At 39.5% G+C, this 17,047-nt stretch overlaps 1 protein-coding gene across 4 annotated transcripts in view; it reads right to left on the reverse strand.

The window, feature by feature from the left end:
* The window catches only part of TSNARE1 (t-SNARE domain containing 1), a 461,526-nt gene that overhangs the window by 46,308 nt on the left and 398,171 nt on the right, over nucleotides 1-17,047 (reverse strand). For all 4 annotated transcript variants that reach the window (XM_082283165.1, XM_082283162.1, XM_082283164.1 and 1 more), the window contains exon 13: nucleotides 15,252-15,367. In XM_082283165.1, coding sequence (XP_082139291.1) covers nucleotides 15,272-15,367 — 96 coding nt within the window. In that variant the 3' untranslated portion in view covers nucleotides 15,252-15,271. The remainder of the gene's footprint in view (nucleotides 1-15,251; nucleotides 15,368-17,047) is intronic.

Genomic DNA, 17,047 nt, shown 5'->3' on the forward strand with positions numbered 1-17,047 from the left:
TGTCTGTGTCTCACACTGGTCCTCTACAACATCAGAGCAGTCAAATATGTGAAATCTGTGCTACCTGAAGGTTTCCCCATGGTAGAACTGACATTCTCAAGCAGAACACACCACTTTCCTTCTACCCAAGAGTCTTCCTAGGGGTGGATGCCTCAAACCTCCATTCCATTCCATTCCATTCCATTCCATTCCATTCCATTCCATTCCATTCCATTCCATTCCATTCCATTCCATTCCATATTATTCTATCCTCTCCCTTTGCTGAACACCACCATGCCTTTGAGAAACCTTATCACAAATCCACCTCTCCTTGCTGTCTCTGGAGATGACTCAAACACAGAAGTTTCAGACACAATCTACCACAGCTCTGCCAAAAGGCTTCCCAGCTGAAGCTAAAAAATCTCTACACCTCTTGCAGAAAATTTTGTGGCGCTTCTTAGCTCAAGTGCTCATCCTCGCCAGCAGAGTGTAACAGTGTGGGTACTTCCAGAGACAGAAACAAAACAAAAATGTATAAAAACGTTTTAGGACCACAAAAGAATCACACAGGACCCAGACAAGACTCAGAGTGAAGGAATATGAGATGCTACTCTGCACTATGGAACTGCAGGATTTGCTTAAGTAACAAAGATGCGTAATTTAGCCCTGAGGCCAGAGAAATGTTCTTGGTATTTTTAAAATAAGCAACACACCTGAGGCCCCTGGAGGTCTTGCTTGAGCTAGAGCAAGGGCTATGATTGCAGAACACATGAGTGTTTATACTCAGGCATCCTTTAGTCTGCTTTTCACTTGCATGGCAGGAATTTTCCTGTCAGTACCACCATCACACTGAGTTTTCAACTCTTCTTCTCCCCCAAAAAAAGCAACAGCAAGCAAAGTTTGTGTCTGGAGAAAAATCCTCATTAACACTCTAAAATAAGTTGGGTATATTGTGACATTTTCAAGAGATCTTCCTTCCTCTAGGATTCATTTCTCAAGGAATTGAAGTCAAAACGTACAGAAAAGAAACATCAGTTCCAATGAGTGGCTCTTCTGTCAAAAGACAAAAGGACAAAATAACACAGAAATTTTCCCAAGCCCTGAAACAGCCCCCTTAAAAATCAAAGTTTTCCCTTCCTTCTGACATAACATCCTTACTTGCAAAACAGGCTCTTTGATGGGACTGTTTCTGCTGTCTCTGGTTCTGGACACTGTGAGTTAAAAAAGAAAAAAAATTCTGAAACTAATATTAAGTTCAGAACAAGTCTTAGTAATCTCACTAAATGCTAATCGAGTTTAATGCTGTTTTCATTAACTTTGTGCCCTTTCATATAAAGCTGGAGGGCTACTCAGTGATAAGAAAGCCCCACCAATAGAGCCGTATGAATGGATGCTAAATGCAAATTCTGGAAGCACTGGGCAATGCTCACAGCAGGGCTTTGACAGGATAAAGATTTTATGGAGTGTCATATCAGGACTTGTTGAGAAGGCTGAATGTCAAGAGTAAAAGCAACAGCAGAGAAAAATGAAAGCAAGAAGGACTCTGAAGTGAAGAGGGTGTGTTTTATTTTGTTGGAAACCACAATTTAAAAAATTAACTTTCTACTGTAAGTAGCTAAAAACCCAATAGGAAGCTCATCAAAAGGAGACTAAAAATGAAAATCAAAATCTGACAGAGAGCAAAACCCTGCCTTTCATTGGAAAGCCTAAGACAGGCTTACAAAATATTTCTGGCAGGCCTAAACTTTCCCAAAACGTTTCAGTAAGGGATTTGGTTCTCTGAGCTGCAGCATCGAGCGCAAAGCTTTGGCTGGATGAGGAACTTGTATGTAGGCTGGCAGGAGAAAGAACCCTCATGAACACGAGAGTCTTACAAAACCAAAGCGTGTCTCTACATGGAACTGCAGGGAAGGTTTTGGGGAGACATTAAAACCCCTTCCAGTACCTAAAGAGGCTCCAAGAGAGCTGAAGAGGGATCTTTTACAAGGGCATAGAGGGACAGGACAAGAGGGAATGGCTTCACACTGCCAGAGGGCAGGTTTTGATTCAAGACTAGGAAGGAAGTCTTTACTGTGAGGATGATGAGGCACTGAAACTTCTCTGGAAGTGTTCAAGGCCAGGCTGGCTGGGGCTTTGAGCAACCTGGTCTGGTGGAAGGTGTCCCTGCTTATGGTGGGAGGTTGGAACGAGATGGTCTCAAAAGTCCCTTCAATTTCAGTTTCACAGTGGGTAAGAGAAGTGGTGCAGTGCCCTGGAAGATGAAAATCTGCTTTCCTGGCTACTGAGCAACTTTTCTCCACTCAAGATCGTACCAGAAAAAAGGCTTTGTATGGACTCACAGTGGGATTTTCTGTTCCCATGGAAGTAAGCTCATTAACCTCCCGGGTGTTTAGAAAAATACAGCCCTCATGATTACTCATTATAAATAATACAAAAGAAAGAATGGCCACCTTTTTGACTTAGAAAAACATTTCAAGGGGAAAGCATTCAGTGCTTATTCACAGCAATGGAGAGTAATCTTAAAGCCCTTTGTTTTGAACTAAAACAACTGAAACCAACAGTATCTGATTTGCACCATATTTTACTGTGACTAAACTGGTTTTAGCAAAGAAAGTGATCATACAATCAGAATGGCTTGGCTTGGAAGGGACCATAAAGGTCATCTCATTCCAACCCACTGTCATGGGCAAGGATGTCACTGGATCAGGTTGCTGAGAGCCCCATCCAACATGGCTTTGAACACTTCCAGGGATGGGGCAGCCACAACTTGTCTGGGCAACTTTTTCCAGTGCTTTTCCACCCTGTGAGTAAAGAATTTCTTCCGAACATCTCATCTGAACCTGCCCTCTGTCAGTTTAAAACCATTTTCCCTTGTCCTGTCACTATCTGCCTTTACAAAAAAAGTCCCTCTCCCTTCTTTTTATCAGCCCCCTTAAGGTGCTGGAAGGTGCTCTAAGATTTTCCCAGAGCCTTCTCCCCTCCAGGATGAACAACCCCAGCTCTATCATCCTGTCTGACACAGATATGGACAGAAAAACACACATACACACACCGGTTCATGCACATAATACCTAATCCTGGTAGTCCTTCAGCTCCAAGAAAATGGAAGGGAAGGCTGGCTGTGTGTTAACCTCATGCAATTTGATTCCTCTTCATAGCTGGAGCAATCTTTACTTTTATCCCCAGCTGTAATAATTTTTATGTGTTTTTTTCCACACACTGAGTTCAGGATTTTTTTTAGTGTTGCTGATTACCCCAGATTCCAGAGGCATGTGTGTGTGCATACACGTTGTGTGTGCTCTAGCAAAAAAATGAATGTTGAGTTCACCTAAAAAAACCACCCACAACAGAAAATTGAATTGAAATTGTCACTTGAGCACCAAAACGTCAGCAGGTTCTAAAACTCAGTATATCCACAGTTTTAGAAAAGAAATCCTAAGGTGATGATCTTTCCTCACCTACGTTTGTCGACAGTTGTATGAGACTCAAATTTTGCTTTATCCCTGTGAGAATGTAGGACAGAAATGGCTCTGCCTTGGAGTACTCCTGAATGCTGTCACATTGGTCCCTTTAATCCCACAAGAGTGAAGGAGAAGAGTTTAGTGCTCCTCACAATATTCCTTCCTGCTTAAATTTAGATGGTTAAATGAGAATTCAAATCCAGACCTTGCCTTAAACCCTGAGTAAGGATTTGAACCGGATTCCTGCCGGTATGAGGGTATGAGACAGGCAGGAGAGGTCACCATTTAATCTGTTTTGAAGTTGCTTCACTGTTCCAAAGGTGTAAATGACTGCTAAGATGGACATTAAACAGGCACAGTGCCATTGCTTGATAGCAAAGACAGGAATCAGAGGCAGTACACTCCAATTCTGGTCTTTTCATCAATAAATATTTAAGTATTCATTGAAAGTGGAAAAGATGTAAGGAAAAGAAATCGATTCCTCCCTGTCTCTCCCATATCTGATGTGAGCTCCCTTTACCAAACTGAGCATCGTTCTGTCTCTGAGATAATTTGATTAGATTTAAGGTAAAGTTGCTCTTTAGTTTCGCTTCAGATCAAAATCAAGAATGTATTAGAGATGGAGAATGTTCCCTGGTGATCTGTTGAAGAACCTGAGCCATGAAAAATCTGCTTCTCTCTGGCAGATATTGAATCCAGGTGTGCCATGGATGAGGTACCCTCTGGTTGAGCCAGACACTGAGCAGAGGGCAGGAGGAAACTCACTTTCCCATAAAACAGTTCGTTACAAAAAAAAAAAAAAAAAAAAAAAAAGAAAAATTTAACTCAAATCCAGCCTGGAAAATCGGCTCTCCAATTATCTCTGGAAAATTGGTGAGTTTAACTGTATGTCAAGCTACTGTGATATGCTTTGTTTATTTTAAACAATAAACTATACCAGCCCTTTTTGACCCAGGAGAAGAAGTAGATGTAAATTAATATATACCTGACTCAAGATTAGCATCTGCTACTGCCCAGAAAACCTGTTGATGATTAAAAGCCACCACTATGTAGTTCACAGTAAATACAGTGGAAAATTATCCAGGACCAAAGAAGAAAATCAGAAATGATTGCTAGTAGTAGATAGAAGAGAAACATAAAAAAAAAAAAAAAAAAAAGAAGTACAACTGGCTATTAAAATATATTTTGTACTGATAAAATTAGCCTTAATGAACTATAAAATAAATAAGCCTTAATGAACTATAGCAGCCACTTGCAATTATTTCTGTACTAATAAGCTTGGAGAATATATTTGCCATATACTGGTCATTAACAAGATATTCTTTGAAATATGTAATTCACTAAAGGAGATGTTGCTACAAATTAAAGAGATTCCAGGGAATTTTTGTGCCTATCACTCCACAGAAATATTTGAGTGTCAGAAGAGAAGATTTCCTAGGCCAGTGAATACCCAAATTTGTTCATACAAGTTGAAATGGAGTTTTTATAGCTCCTCTCTTGAATTACATTTCTTCTCTACTGTCTCTTTGATACTGTGCTCTGGAAAAAATGTAAATAAACATTGGTCATTGGGATCTGCCTTGTAAGAACACTTAATTGGAGTCCTTAATTTCCTGTTGTAAACATAATACAAATGGCAGTTGTAAAACTGAGAACAATTTTGTTCCAAATAATCAACAAGAATGCCTCTTCATAGAGGAAACTCTTAGAAGACACAGAACTATACCAAAAAAAACCCCAAAAAATCCACCAACCCAATCCTTGCAGGAATTGAAATAGAGGAAATTCCATTTTTGGGTTAAGAAAGAAACTTGTTTCATTGGATAGGATTCTGTGAGAAAGCAGATGCCTTGAAAATATTCCACAGATGATACAGCTTTTTTTTTTTTTTTTAAATATCTGAAGAGCAGGCACACAATGAAAAGGGATCAAATGATTGCTGTTTAATGAGTTACTGCTTGTCAGCTGAGAGGCAGCAATGGCTGGGACATTATTCTTAGCAAGTTTTGATGACATGACATCGAGACTAATGCGTTCTGCTCTGCACTCTCAGCAGGCTGGGCATGGATGGCCACAGCAGTTCAGCTAACGAGAGGTAATTCAATCAACCTCGCTAATGAGCAAATTGAGGTGATCTTCCTCCACGCCACCTTGCTCATTGTTTCAGTGACAAGAAGCTTTGCCCACCTTCTGGGCTGGGATGATGAGATCCACTTGAGGTGCACAGTTGTAAATATGGTGCCTCTGTGTACAAGCCCCACAAATGCAGTAATTTCTGGTGACCTACTTGTGAGAGGAATTAAATGGTTTATTTATAGCAACACCAAAATGTAAAAATCCCATTCCAGTGTCAAAATATGGCTGTTAATTGGGGAATTCATGATCTGTCAAATCTCAAGCACCTTCCATACCAAACTCAAAAGTAAAAACACTATTTCTCCAGCAGTTACTCAGGAAATAAAGATTGCTGACTACTAAAGTCAAAAGTCTCCTTTTCCAGATACATCTAAAGAGCCTATTTTGAGAGCTGAAGCATATTCTGTAAACGAGTGATTGTTGTGAAGCAGATTCCAACTCCTTTTAAACCTTAATGAAACTGCAAGGAATATTTCAGAAAATTCACTGAGTGGGATGGAATTATAATTCTCTTTTTAAAGCCGGTTTGAGAATCTCACATCAGAGAGATGATTGCAATTAGGAGGTTAGTATCTACATATTGAACAGACTATATATTGTCAAAGATATATTACCAAAATGTGGACATTTCTAGTTCATCTCAAGCAGGTGGAGAGCTAACAAAGACATGGTTACCACTACATCAGAAAGGATGCAGAGAAGTGGGATTTTTAGAATTTCTATATTATTTTTATGATTTTAGAATTTTTATATTTTTATATTTTTATTTCCTAAGAAGAAAAGGAGGCCACAGAAACACCCTTGAAGAAGCCCTCTACCCTTTGCCTGACGTCACTCTCAGTTTTAAAGAATAACTCCCAGATCATTGCGACTGCTTGGAAAAAGTCACGTGGCTGCAAAAGAGAGTTTAACAACCTGCAGCACATCGTGGGATGAGGCCATGTCCCAAAAAAAGGTTGGGATCACCACCAGGGCTTCAGAAGAAATGGCTGGGACAAAGCACAGCAATTCAAAGAGTACATTTAATCACTTGCAATGATTTTCCTCTGACACTGAAACTCTTTACAACCTGGGGAACATCCCAAGACAGCATTTGAATTTTGGCACTAAAGAAACAGAACAATCTTCCCATCTACCTCACTCTGAAAGGCACAACACCAAACACACTGTCCCCTTGAACATCTTTCTTCTTTAAGAAATAATCGCATATGTATTGCCTTTCTAAGAGTCTGCCCTGCTGGGACATGAGATTTTCCAGCTAAACTGACAAAATATTTATTTTTTAACACACTTTTGCCAAAGAAAACCTCCTGTGCTGATTTTCAGGTTTTCTTCCAGAGAGCACTGATCCAAAATTACTTTGTTTTGACACCACCACCAAGGATAATAGTCAAGTAACACTTTCAAGCAGCTTGGACACTGTCATGTAGAGAATGGCTCTGATGAACTTTGTGCTGCCCTATTCCCAAGGAAACCTCTGAGAATCTGTGGTGGGTTGACTTTGACTGGACATCAGGTAATCACCAAGCTGCTCTATCACTCCCCCCTCCTCAGCAGGATTGCAGCAGGGGTGGGGGTGGAGAAAATAAAATGGAACAAAAAACATTTGGACAAGGTAAAGGCAGTTTAATAAGCCAAAAGTGAAGGCTTCACATGGAAGCAAAGGAAAACGAGATTTATTCTCTACTTCCCATCGACAGGCAATGTCCAGCCAGTTGAGATGACTGGAATGATGATGAAACATAGAGAATTTGTGGGGTTTGTTGGATCAATACAGGCTAGAACAGAACTGGCCACCCCTGATCCCCCAAGCACCAAGCTCTGCACCCAGTGGCAGCAACCTCATCCATGTTCCCATCATTCCCAGGCCAAGAGGAACTGCTCTCCACAGAGGAATTCACTCCTTTAGCTTTACCAAAAAGAACCACACACATTTCCAAACTGACTTCACTGCAAGTCCATGGGCACCAGGATGAATGATGGACTCCCTTGTGCTGATCTTTGCTCTTGTCCCTCACAACAACAAAAGCTCAGTGTACTTTTGGGGCTCAATGAGAGAGATAATTCCAGAATTTCCAGCTGAAAATATCAGCTGATAGTGGTGCAGTGATGTGAGAGCAGTTTCTGACTCTGTGTTGCTCTTCTAAAAAGTTTAATCCTCCCTTCTCCTGGGGCTACTGATTTATGCCTCAGAGAACCCTCCTGAGCCATTAATCACTGCAAGTGCTCCCTGAGCCGAGCACCAACTGCTCCCTCCCTCAGACATCGCTGCTCCTGAGGAACTGAGACTATCCATAGGGAAGAGGATACTTGGCACTGACTCATTCAAATGTTTTAGACATACATTTATAACAAGTTTTCTTCTCCAAGTTGAAACTGAAATTTTAGCCACCTAAAGCCACACTTGGGCTGGTGTTGCCCACAATTCTAGTGGAAATATCAGCTTTTCACATGTTATTTCCTTAAACATCTGTGAATGGGACAATAAGTGAGAGACAAACCACTGGTCTGAATTAGTGCATCCATTTTTGTGCTGTTTCACAGTTCAAACTGTAAGTGCTGAAAATCTCCCTCTTCTGCCAGGTCCTTAGAGGTGTGTCAGGATGGTTTAAGTTTAAAGGAGTTACAAAGCATAAATAATTACTGTCTTCAGAGTGCTTTGGGAAGTTCAGATCAGAGACTTGGCATCCATCAGAAGGGTCATCATCGTACACAGACATTCAGTGGGAGTATCCCATTTTCCTACTGATGGCAAAGAAACCTGAGATGGGACGAAGAAAGCTGCTGGCAGTTCCAGAGTCCTACTGACTTTGGAATCAAATCAATGAATTCAAGTTAATTGAGCTGCAGGAACTGCCTGTACATCGACTCTTAAGCAAAGGTAATGTGATACATCCTCCCTTCACTCTCTCACAGAGTTAATGACCTGGCATTATGTGATGCTTGTAAAGGTCAAAGACCGTGAAGATGGGCAACAATCATAATCTGAAGCACATTAAAACACAGTAACCTGATGGTGTGATGTCCCATCCAAACATTAATCTGTTTGGAGGTTTGTCTCAATGGTAAAAACTCTGAAATGAATCTGCCTATCTCCTGGCACTTCTGCCTTTCTTGCCCTGTTATTTTGAAGGATTTTTTTGCATAAAGCAGACTCTTGTCTCTTACAATTTCTTTTTCTTCTAGTAATCATTTCTCTCTTCTGCGCATTCATGGCAGAGATTATATTGTGCTGTCAGGGAAATAATTTAGCAGAGAGAAGTGGAGACATGGCCATTGGAATCAAGAAGGTCTTGAAGAATACAAATGTTAGCCTAATTTAAGAAATTGGGCAGATCATAAACCTAGGCCCATTATATATTATTCAGTGAAAATTCAGATCTCATTTTTGACTAACTTAAATTTGAAGCAAAAATTTACTGCAGAATCAGGATGTACCTCAGTCTTCTTGCCAGAGCAACAATTGAGCAGGGATGCCAGGATAGGAGCAATTAATTATAGACTAAAAGACCAGAAGTGAAATGACAAGAATTGACACCTGACTCTAAATGTAGGAACTTTTTCAAATTAATAGGATACAGGGGAAAAAAAAAATATTGCAGAGCTATTGATTCCAGATTGTACTGCAGAGCAAACGTGGCAGCAGTGCCACAGCCAGGGCAGAGGGGTGAATTATTTTAGGATTTCAATGACAGCTGCCAAAAATATTATGACCCTTACAGAGCTTGAAAGGACCAAACAAGCTTGAAAACTCAGCCACTCACATATTAAGCCACATATAGAGATGTGTGGTGAAAACAGAGACACCAAGTAAAGCCCTGTGATAACAATTTAAAAAGCAAAAGGAATGCCACGAAAGAGAACTGTCTGTGCTTTGCCCTTATTTACAGTGTTCCTTAGGTTAAATTATTTCTCTGTTCAACACTGAGTAGGAGCTGCTGTGCTTTAGCAACCTGACATTGCCAGGGAGAGATGCACCAGACAAATGTCAGAATTTCTGTTGTGTGTGTCAGAAGAGGGTGCCCAAACTTGTCTCCTGCTTGGAAGGAACAACAGACCTGCAAATGCCAAGTGCCACAAAGCCACTTGTCAGTCTTTCCCTCTCTGCCACCTTGGCCCTCACGAGCCTGACACACAGAGGCTGTGATTGCATTTGTTGGTGGCAACAGGAACAGCACACAGGGACAGTGTAGTGCACGAGGGACTAAAAAAATCCAGCCAATTCAGAAAACATAAGGTCTGAAAGGAAAACAAACACCAAGGATGAGCTGTGTAAAATCAGCTGTCTGAACCTCATCTTCATTGATCAGGTTACATAAAACACTTAATCACATAAGAAACCCATAAATGAATTACACAAGGAAAGCTGTAACTGTGAGGGAAGGGAAAAATAATCCAAAGTAAACCAATATTTTCTGGTTTTCTATGATAATTAATTCAATTTAAATTCAAAACAAGACAGTTGCATATTCAGGAAACACATACTTGGAGCCTGATTATTACTTTTTTACATGGACTAGAGCCCCATTAAGGAGACACTGCCCAAGATATTAAGTGAGATATTAGAAAGAAAATCTTTATAGTGAGGGTGGTGAGGCTCTGGCACAGGGTGCCCAGAGAAGCTGTGGCTGTCCCATCCCTGGAAGAGTCCAAGGCCAGTTTGGATGGGGCTTGGAGCAACCTGGTCCAGTGGAAAGTGTCTCTGCCCATGACAGGGGGTTTGGAACAAGATGATCTTTAAGGTCCCATCTAAACACAGACCATTCTACGATTCTATGGATTTTCTGTCTGTACATTCAAGATTACATGGAGACTGTAACTAGAGTGCAACTCCTTGCTCACGATATTTAATATTTTAGAAGCTTACGATGGTTCAAAATCCAAGTGGTCAAATTATCAAAAAAGGAATGAATCAATGTCTATTAAAGATTAAATAACTCTTCTCCTGTATCAGTAAGGCTTTGAGTTTCAAGTTGCTGAAGGCTGGGAGAATCTAATGAATCACAGTCCACAGGATTTAAGGAATCTACACAGCCAAGTCTGTGTGCTCAGTCCTGTACCTTTGTCTGACAGAAATGTGTCTTGGTAATGGGGTAGGCACCCTCTGCTGCAATGACTTCTTCCAAGGAAAGGGCTCAGTCAAGTCATCATTCATTCTCTCTTCGTTTGGCTAATGGGATTGAGATGAGGATGTTGTCATTGGAAACCATATTTTCCAGCTGTCACATACATGCAGCATCTTTCTCAAAGTTTGTCACCTCTATTTTCCTATAAAAAAACTTAAAACTTAGGATTCCAACAGTCTTGATTGTCACTTCGGGTAAGTGTGCACTCATGCAAATGAGTCAAAAGAAGGGCACAGAAGGTCTGTCTAGGCTGAAATATTGACATTATACAAAGCTGTTGTTAACAAAAAGGCTTCTCTCAGACTGCTCCTGCAATACTTTCCTTTTAAATGGTCACTGATGTTGATGGAACAGCAAAAAGAGCAGCTGCAGTGTTGCTCCAATATGTGCACAATGTGACCCAAAAGTTCCTGGGCTATTTTCCTAAGGTGTCAGCAAACAAATGTTCAGACATAAGTCCTCAGGAGTTTCTCTGCATTCGCTGTAGACACTTTTCTCTCTCTCTGCCAGACAAAACTGCCCCAAGGGAGCAGTGACACACTTATGGCAGGGCCCTCGACAGGCAAAAGTCAGGGCTGGGAGCTCTCCTGAACAGCTGCTCTCTCTGCACGCACTGAGCCAGCAGCTAATGCTGGCACAACTGCTTGGGAAACTCACCGGGAAAACTGCTTTTGACTTTGCAAGATTCATCAAGTGATCTCCCCTATAGAAGGAATGGGCTTGTCTGTCCAAGCCGTGTCTGATTTGTGGTGTTAGGAAAAAATTCTTCTTTTGAGAAGAACTGTTAATTCAGTATCATTATTGCAAAAGCAGAAACACCAACCAATTAAAAAAAAAAGTAAAAATAGTTTTTATGCTAATGATCAAAACAATAAATAGTGATAATAGATATTAATTGCATCATTTCTTTAATTCCCTGAATAGTGACCTTCATATTTTTTATCATCTGTCATGGAAGCTAAAGAAGCCTAACTTTAATATCCTGCAAGTGGGATTTAAACCACTGGAATGGAGTGACTGGTGCTTTTTCTTTTGGCTCCTTACTAATCCAGCATGGAGCCAATACTTTGAGGAGATGTTAAATGGAAGTTCTTTCCAGTCATTACCAAATTTGGGATTTTATTCAGTGATATGTCCTGTGCCAACCAGAGTATTTAGTAATTAGTTCCCTCACTTGCTTTCCTCCCTTTACTTTCTCTGAAGTCACGCAGAGCTGTTACACATTAAACTCCAGCTGTTCCCAATCTCCCTAAAGTGTGTAAGAGAGCTTTATATGAACTTGTTTCTTGAGGTGGTCTTTAAATCCACTGATATTTTAATATCCACAGACTTTTTAAAAATCCATTTGGATTAAAATTCAAAATAGAATTGTATCTATCTCTATGGACATGGAAACCCTGAAAACATCCTAGTTTAGAAATCTTCAAAGCATAAATAGGAAATCTGCTGCACACCACTTGGGCTAACCCAGATGAAGAACCACTTATAAAGATCAGAAATCATCCTTGTTCCAGTAGAACTCAATTCTGGTCCTGCCTCCAGTTCTACTGCTGCAGAGCAACTCTTGTTTTAGAAGCTCAATAATTAGTTTCACAACTAATGATGAAAAGTAGAGCATTTTATTTTTCCTGGGGCTTTCATTAGTATCTCTAAGTTCACTTCCCTCAAGACATGGATCTCTTAACAGGAGATTAATTTTACTTTTCCAATGGAGTTTTAGTGTAAGAATATTTTGTTCTCTGACTTTCTCCACTAAAGGGGTTTAGATTAAAATGTGTCTAGATGTAGTCAACTGTTGATAAGATTTGTAATTTCCAGTAGATAGGAATATTTAACTACACTAAAAGAAATTGTATTCTATTGCAGATTACTGTGATGGAACACATTTCCAAACTAATGCAGAGTAAAACCAGAGTGATGCAATTAAAATTATTGTAGTTGCTCTAGATTTAAATTATCAGGACAGATCACTGTTTGCACCCATAACAGTGTCTATTCTATAAAAATGGGATAAAAATATATATAGAAATGATAGAAAGACAGAAAGACAGAAAGAATAGAAAGAGAGAAAGAAAAAGAAAGAAAGAAAGAAAGAAATGATAGGAAGAAAGAAAGAAAGAAAGAAAGAAAGAAAGAAAGAAAGAAAGAAAGAAAGAAAGAAAGAAAGAAAGAAAGAAAGAAAGAAAGAAAAAGAAAGAGAAAGAAAGAAAGAAAAGAAAGAAAAGAGAAATGATAGAAAGAAAAGAAAGAAAGAAAAGAAAGAAAGAAAGAAAGAAAGAAAGAAAGAAAGAAAGAAAGAAAGAAAAAGAAAGAAAAAAGAAAGAAAGAAAAAAGAAAGAAAGAAAGAAAAAGAAAGAAAAAAGAGAAAAAAAGAAAGAAAGAAAGAAAGAAAGAAAGAAAGAAAGAAAGAAAGAGAAAGAAAGAAAAAGAAAAGAAAGAAAGAAAGAATAGAAAGAGAGAAAGAAAAAGAAAGAAAGAAAGAAAGAAATGATAGGAAGAAAGAAAGAAAGAAAGAAAGAAAGAAAGAAAGAAAGAAAGAAAGAAAGAGAAGAAAGAAAAGAAAGAGAAAGAAAGAAAAGAAAGAAAAGCAAGAAAGAAAGAAAGAAATGATAGAAAGAAAAGAAAGAAAGAAAGAAAGAAAGAAAGAGAAAGAAAGAAAAAAGAGAAAGAAAGAAAGAAAGAAAGAAAGAAAGAAAGAAAGAAAGAAAGAAAGAAAGAAAGAAAGAAAGAAAAGAAAGAAAGAAATGATAGAAAGAGAGGAAGAAAAAGAAAGAAAGAAATGATAGAAAGAAAGAAAGAGAAAGAAAGAAAAGAAAGAAAAGAAAGAAAAAAAGAAAGAAAGAAAAGAAAAGAAAGAAAGAAAGAAAGAAAAGAAAGAAAGAAAGAGAAAGAAAGAAAAAGAAAGAAAGAAAAGAAAGAAAAGAAAGAAAAGAAAGAAAAGAAAGAAAGAAAGAAAGAAAGATGATAGGAAGAAAGAAAGAAAGAAAGAGAAAGAAAGAGAAAGAAAGAAAAGAAAGAAAAAGAAAAGAAAGAAAAGAAAGAAAAGAAAGAAAAGAAAGAAAAGAAAGAAAAGAAAGAAAAGAAAGAAAAGAAAGAAAAGAAAGAAAAGAAAGAAAAGAAAGAAAAGAAAGAAAGAGAAAGTGCTTTAACATCAATATTCAATCAATTAAAGGACCATTTCACTGATATCATCCTCATATCAGGGCTGGCCAAACTAAGTGAACATTCAAGGGTAGCAAAATATTTCTGTCTGGTTCTCCTAGCAATGATGTAGGGCTTGTGATCATCCTCATCCAAACCAGGGAGATGGTTCTTGACATCCTTCAACAACTTTGTTTTTCTTTCTTTGGTTTGTACAATTCCTTCTTATACCCAAATTTTGACGTCCATAATGCCATGGCAGAAGTTGTTCCAGAGCTTTAGAAGTGTGAAGAATCATCTTTCTGTGATGGTTTTGAACCTTTTTGAACCTTTTGAACCCTTTTATTTTCCAGTGGAAAGAAGGCACATTAGAAGCCTTATCCTCAGGTGGAAGGAGAGCATTCTCAAGTAGCACTGAACCCTTGTAAAACAAAAGAATTAACAAAATCTCTCAATTCCTTGCGCTTTCCCTAGGAGAATTTCACAGGAAAGCTGCTGCCTGCAGGAAAAGTCCCATTGGTGCTTTTGGGCTCTGGCTGTACCAGGTGGAACCCCTGCCCTGGCAGCAGGCACACAGCTCCCCTTTGGGAATAGAAAATCTGTAAATCTGATATTCTCTCCTTGAATAATGGCCTGGTAGCTTTCTAAAGAAGAGAGACCCAGACATGCTTTGCATCAGAAAGAGAATATCAGAAATAATTGATGAATCATTCTCCCAGGGCAATGAGGGAAAAGAAAGAAAAATAAAAGGGGTTTTGTGTCTTATACTTGACACTTAAAGCAGATTTTGTTTTACAAAGTAAACATACTATAGGTGAAACTTCACTAATAGGATGAAGTTGCTTTGATATCTCACCTGTATTCATATATTACAGTCCAATCCTCTTACTAGAGACCAATATTCCTTTTAGGGGTAGGTCCAGAGCAAAGTTCACCAAAAATCCATTTTTATTTTTCATCCCTACTAAAATCTCCAGTTGTTTGTCTTCCTGCTCCTCAGGAGGGTCTCTGGAACATCTCAGAAGACAAAGCTCTTGGAAACACCTCTGGGCTGTTGGATTGCCCCTCACCCTGCTCCAGCCAGGAGTCTTTAACACTCCTTCTGCATTTCTAACTCTCAATCGTAAAAATTAGTATCCATTAGTTAGCAGTGGTACAAGATTCACATAAAATCAAACATGACACAAACAGTAGAGGAAAGAGTCATATGATGTTTTGTTGGAATATCACCTTGGCTTAATTTTAAGGATCCATTAAGAATATTTCTAATACCCTTTAAAAGAAAATATTTTAGAAGGCCAGACCTGACTCTGCAGGTGAAGATGGCTTTTTCTTACCATGATTAGCTTTTTAGACTGTCTCTCAGCCACCTTAGAGTTTGATAAAAGATTTGGTTAAAGGGTGTTACCTGTGCAAACCTCAACCAGGTCAGCGCTTGACGGAGACTGCAATGATTATGACAATGAGCAGCAGAACGGCCAAAGCGATGGAGAGAAGGCAGCACTTCATCTTCCTGGCTCGTAGCTGAGAGGAGAAAGAGAAAGAAATGAATTCATGGAGATTAAATCCACAGAGAAATGTTGTTATTTTTCCATTGGAAGAATGGTTTGGAACAAGAAGCAACATAATTTGTCTACTTTTTTGGACTGACTTATCCTTCTAGATAATCCAGATTCTTCCTCGTCCATACAATCCACTTTTCTCCACTACTTTCTTGCTGCTTAAATCACTATGTCACTCTAAATTTTGAGGCTTTTCAGGATCAGATTATCTTAATATTACTGCTGCTACCCACTTTCCCTTCCTTTCCTTCCCCTAACTGCTGCAATCAGGTCTCCCAGTCTGCCTTGGATCCTTCTCTAACTGCGTTACACCACTCTGCACTGCACTGCATTTCCCACAGAGCCATTGTTTCCCAGCTCTTCTGTTCTATGGATGTTTTGGTCTCTTGTACTGCAAAAGACAGGCAATTCATCTCTTCCATTGGTGCTCCAAACCCAGTGTGCCATTCCCTCTCAGTGCCCAAACAAGCTGGAGAAGCACTTCCAGCAGGGAACTGTGATTCATGACCTGTCTTCCAGAATCAACCACCAATCAAACTGGTGCTTTCATCAAAGTGTGGATTTCCAGATATTATTTTTTTTTCACATTAAAATGCTGTGCTGTCCTGCCTCCCTAGCAGATAATCAGGGAATCATCGTGACTCTCCATCAGTTTTTCAACCATTCAAATAGATACGTTTTCTTTGGTTTGGAAGAGAAAAAAAGGTGTTTTAAATATATCATTCCACGTGCACATGTGAAGAGCTTCTTGTCAGGTGTGCTCGGAGGGAGTGTGTGAAGGGACACTATTCCCCTTCCTAAACCCCTACTTTGGGGCACAGATTTATTCACACTTTTCCATCAGTTTACTGTGACTCTTGGGAGAGAATATGGGTGGACAAAGGCTCACAGAAATTACTGTGGGGCTGGTGAGGCCCTGGCACAGGTTGCCCAGAGAAGCTGTAGCTGCCCCATCCCTGGAAGTGTCCAAGGTCAGATTGGATGGAGCAACCTGGTCTAGTGGAAGATGTCCCTGCCCCATGGCAGGGGTTGGAACTGGATGGTCTTTAAGGTCCCTTCCAACCTAAAACATTCTCTGATTCTCTGATGCTCTTTAACTTTTTTATTTTTTACACACACAAATGGATGTTTCTTCATAGTGGATCCTCACCTGATGCTTTAATTTCCTGAGGAGTAATTGCAGGGCATCCTGAAAGCTCAGCCCATGAGACAACAGACTTGCTACTGCCTCCCCTACAATTTTAACCTTCATTAATTCCAAGTCAAACCAGGAAACCTCTGCTTCAAACTGCAGACTTTTAAAGGCACTTGGATGTCCTTGCCCACTTCTAAAACGTCAGAGCCTGTGTTTGGTCAGCAGAGGATGCTAATGGGTCATTTAGCTTCAAGCAGCATTCTCAGATAGTCCCAATAAGTGCTTCAAAGACTGCACAGTTATCACTTCACATGGCTTTTCCATCATTCCCTTGGCAGAGAGATTCCCTTCTTTTGCTCTTTCTAGCACTACAAAGTCCTAGTCACTCTTATTTTGCATTTGCATAGTCTCTTCTCCATTCCCTTTTTCTTTGCTTTTAACCAACTAAACCATAAACAGACTGAGACTGATCAGAGGGTGGGAGAGATGCAGCTCAGCCTGAATCCT

This window comes from Coloeus monedula (assembly GCF_965178545.1).
Source record: "Coloeus monedula genome assembly, chromosome: 1".
Lineage (NCBI taxonomy): Eukaryota > Metazoa > Chordata > Aves > Passeriformes > Corvidae > Coloeus > Coloeus monedula.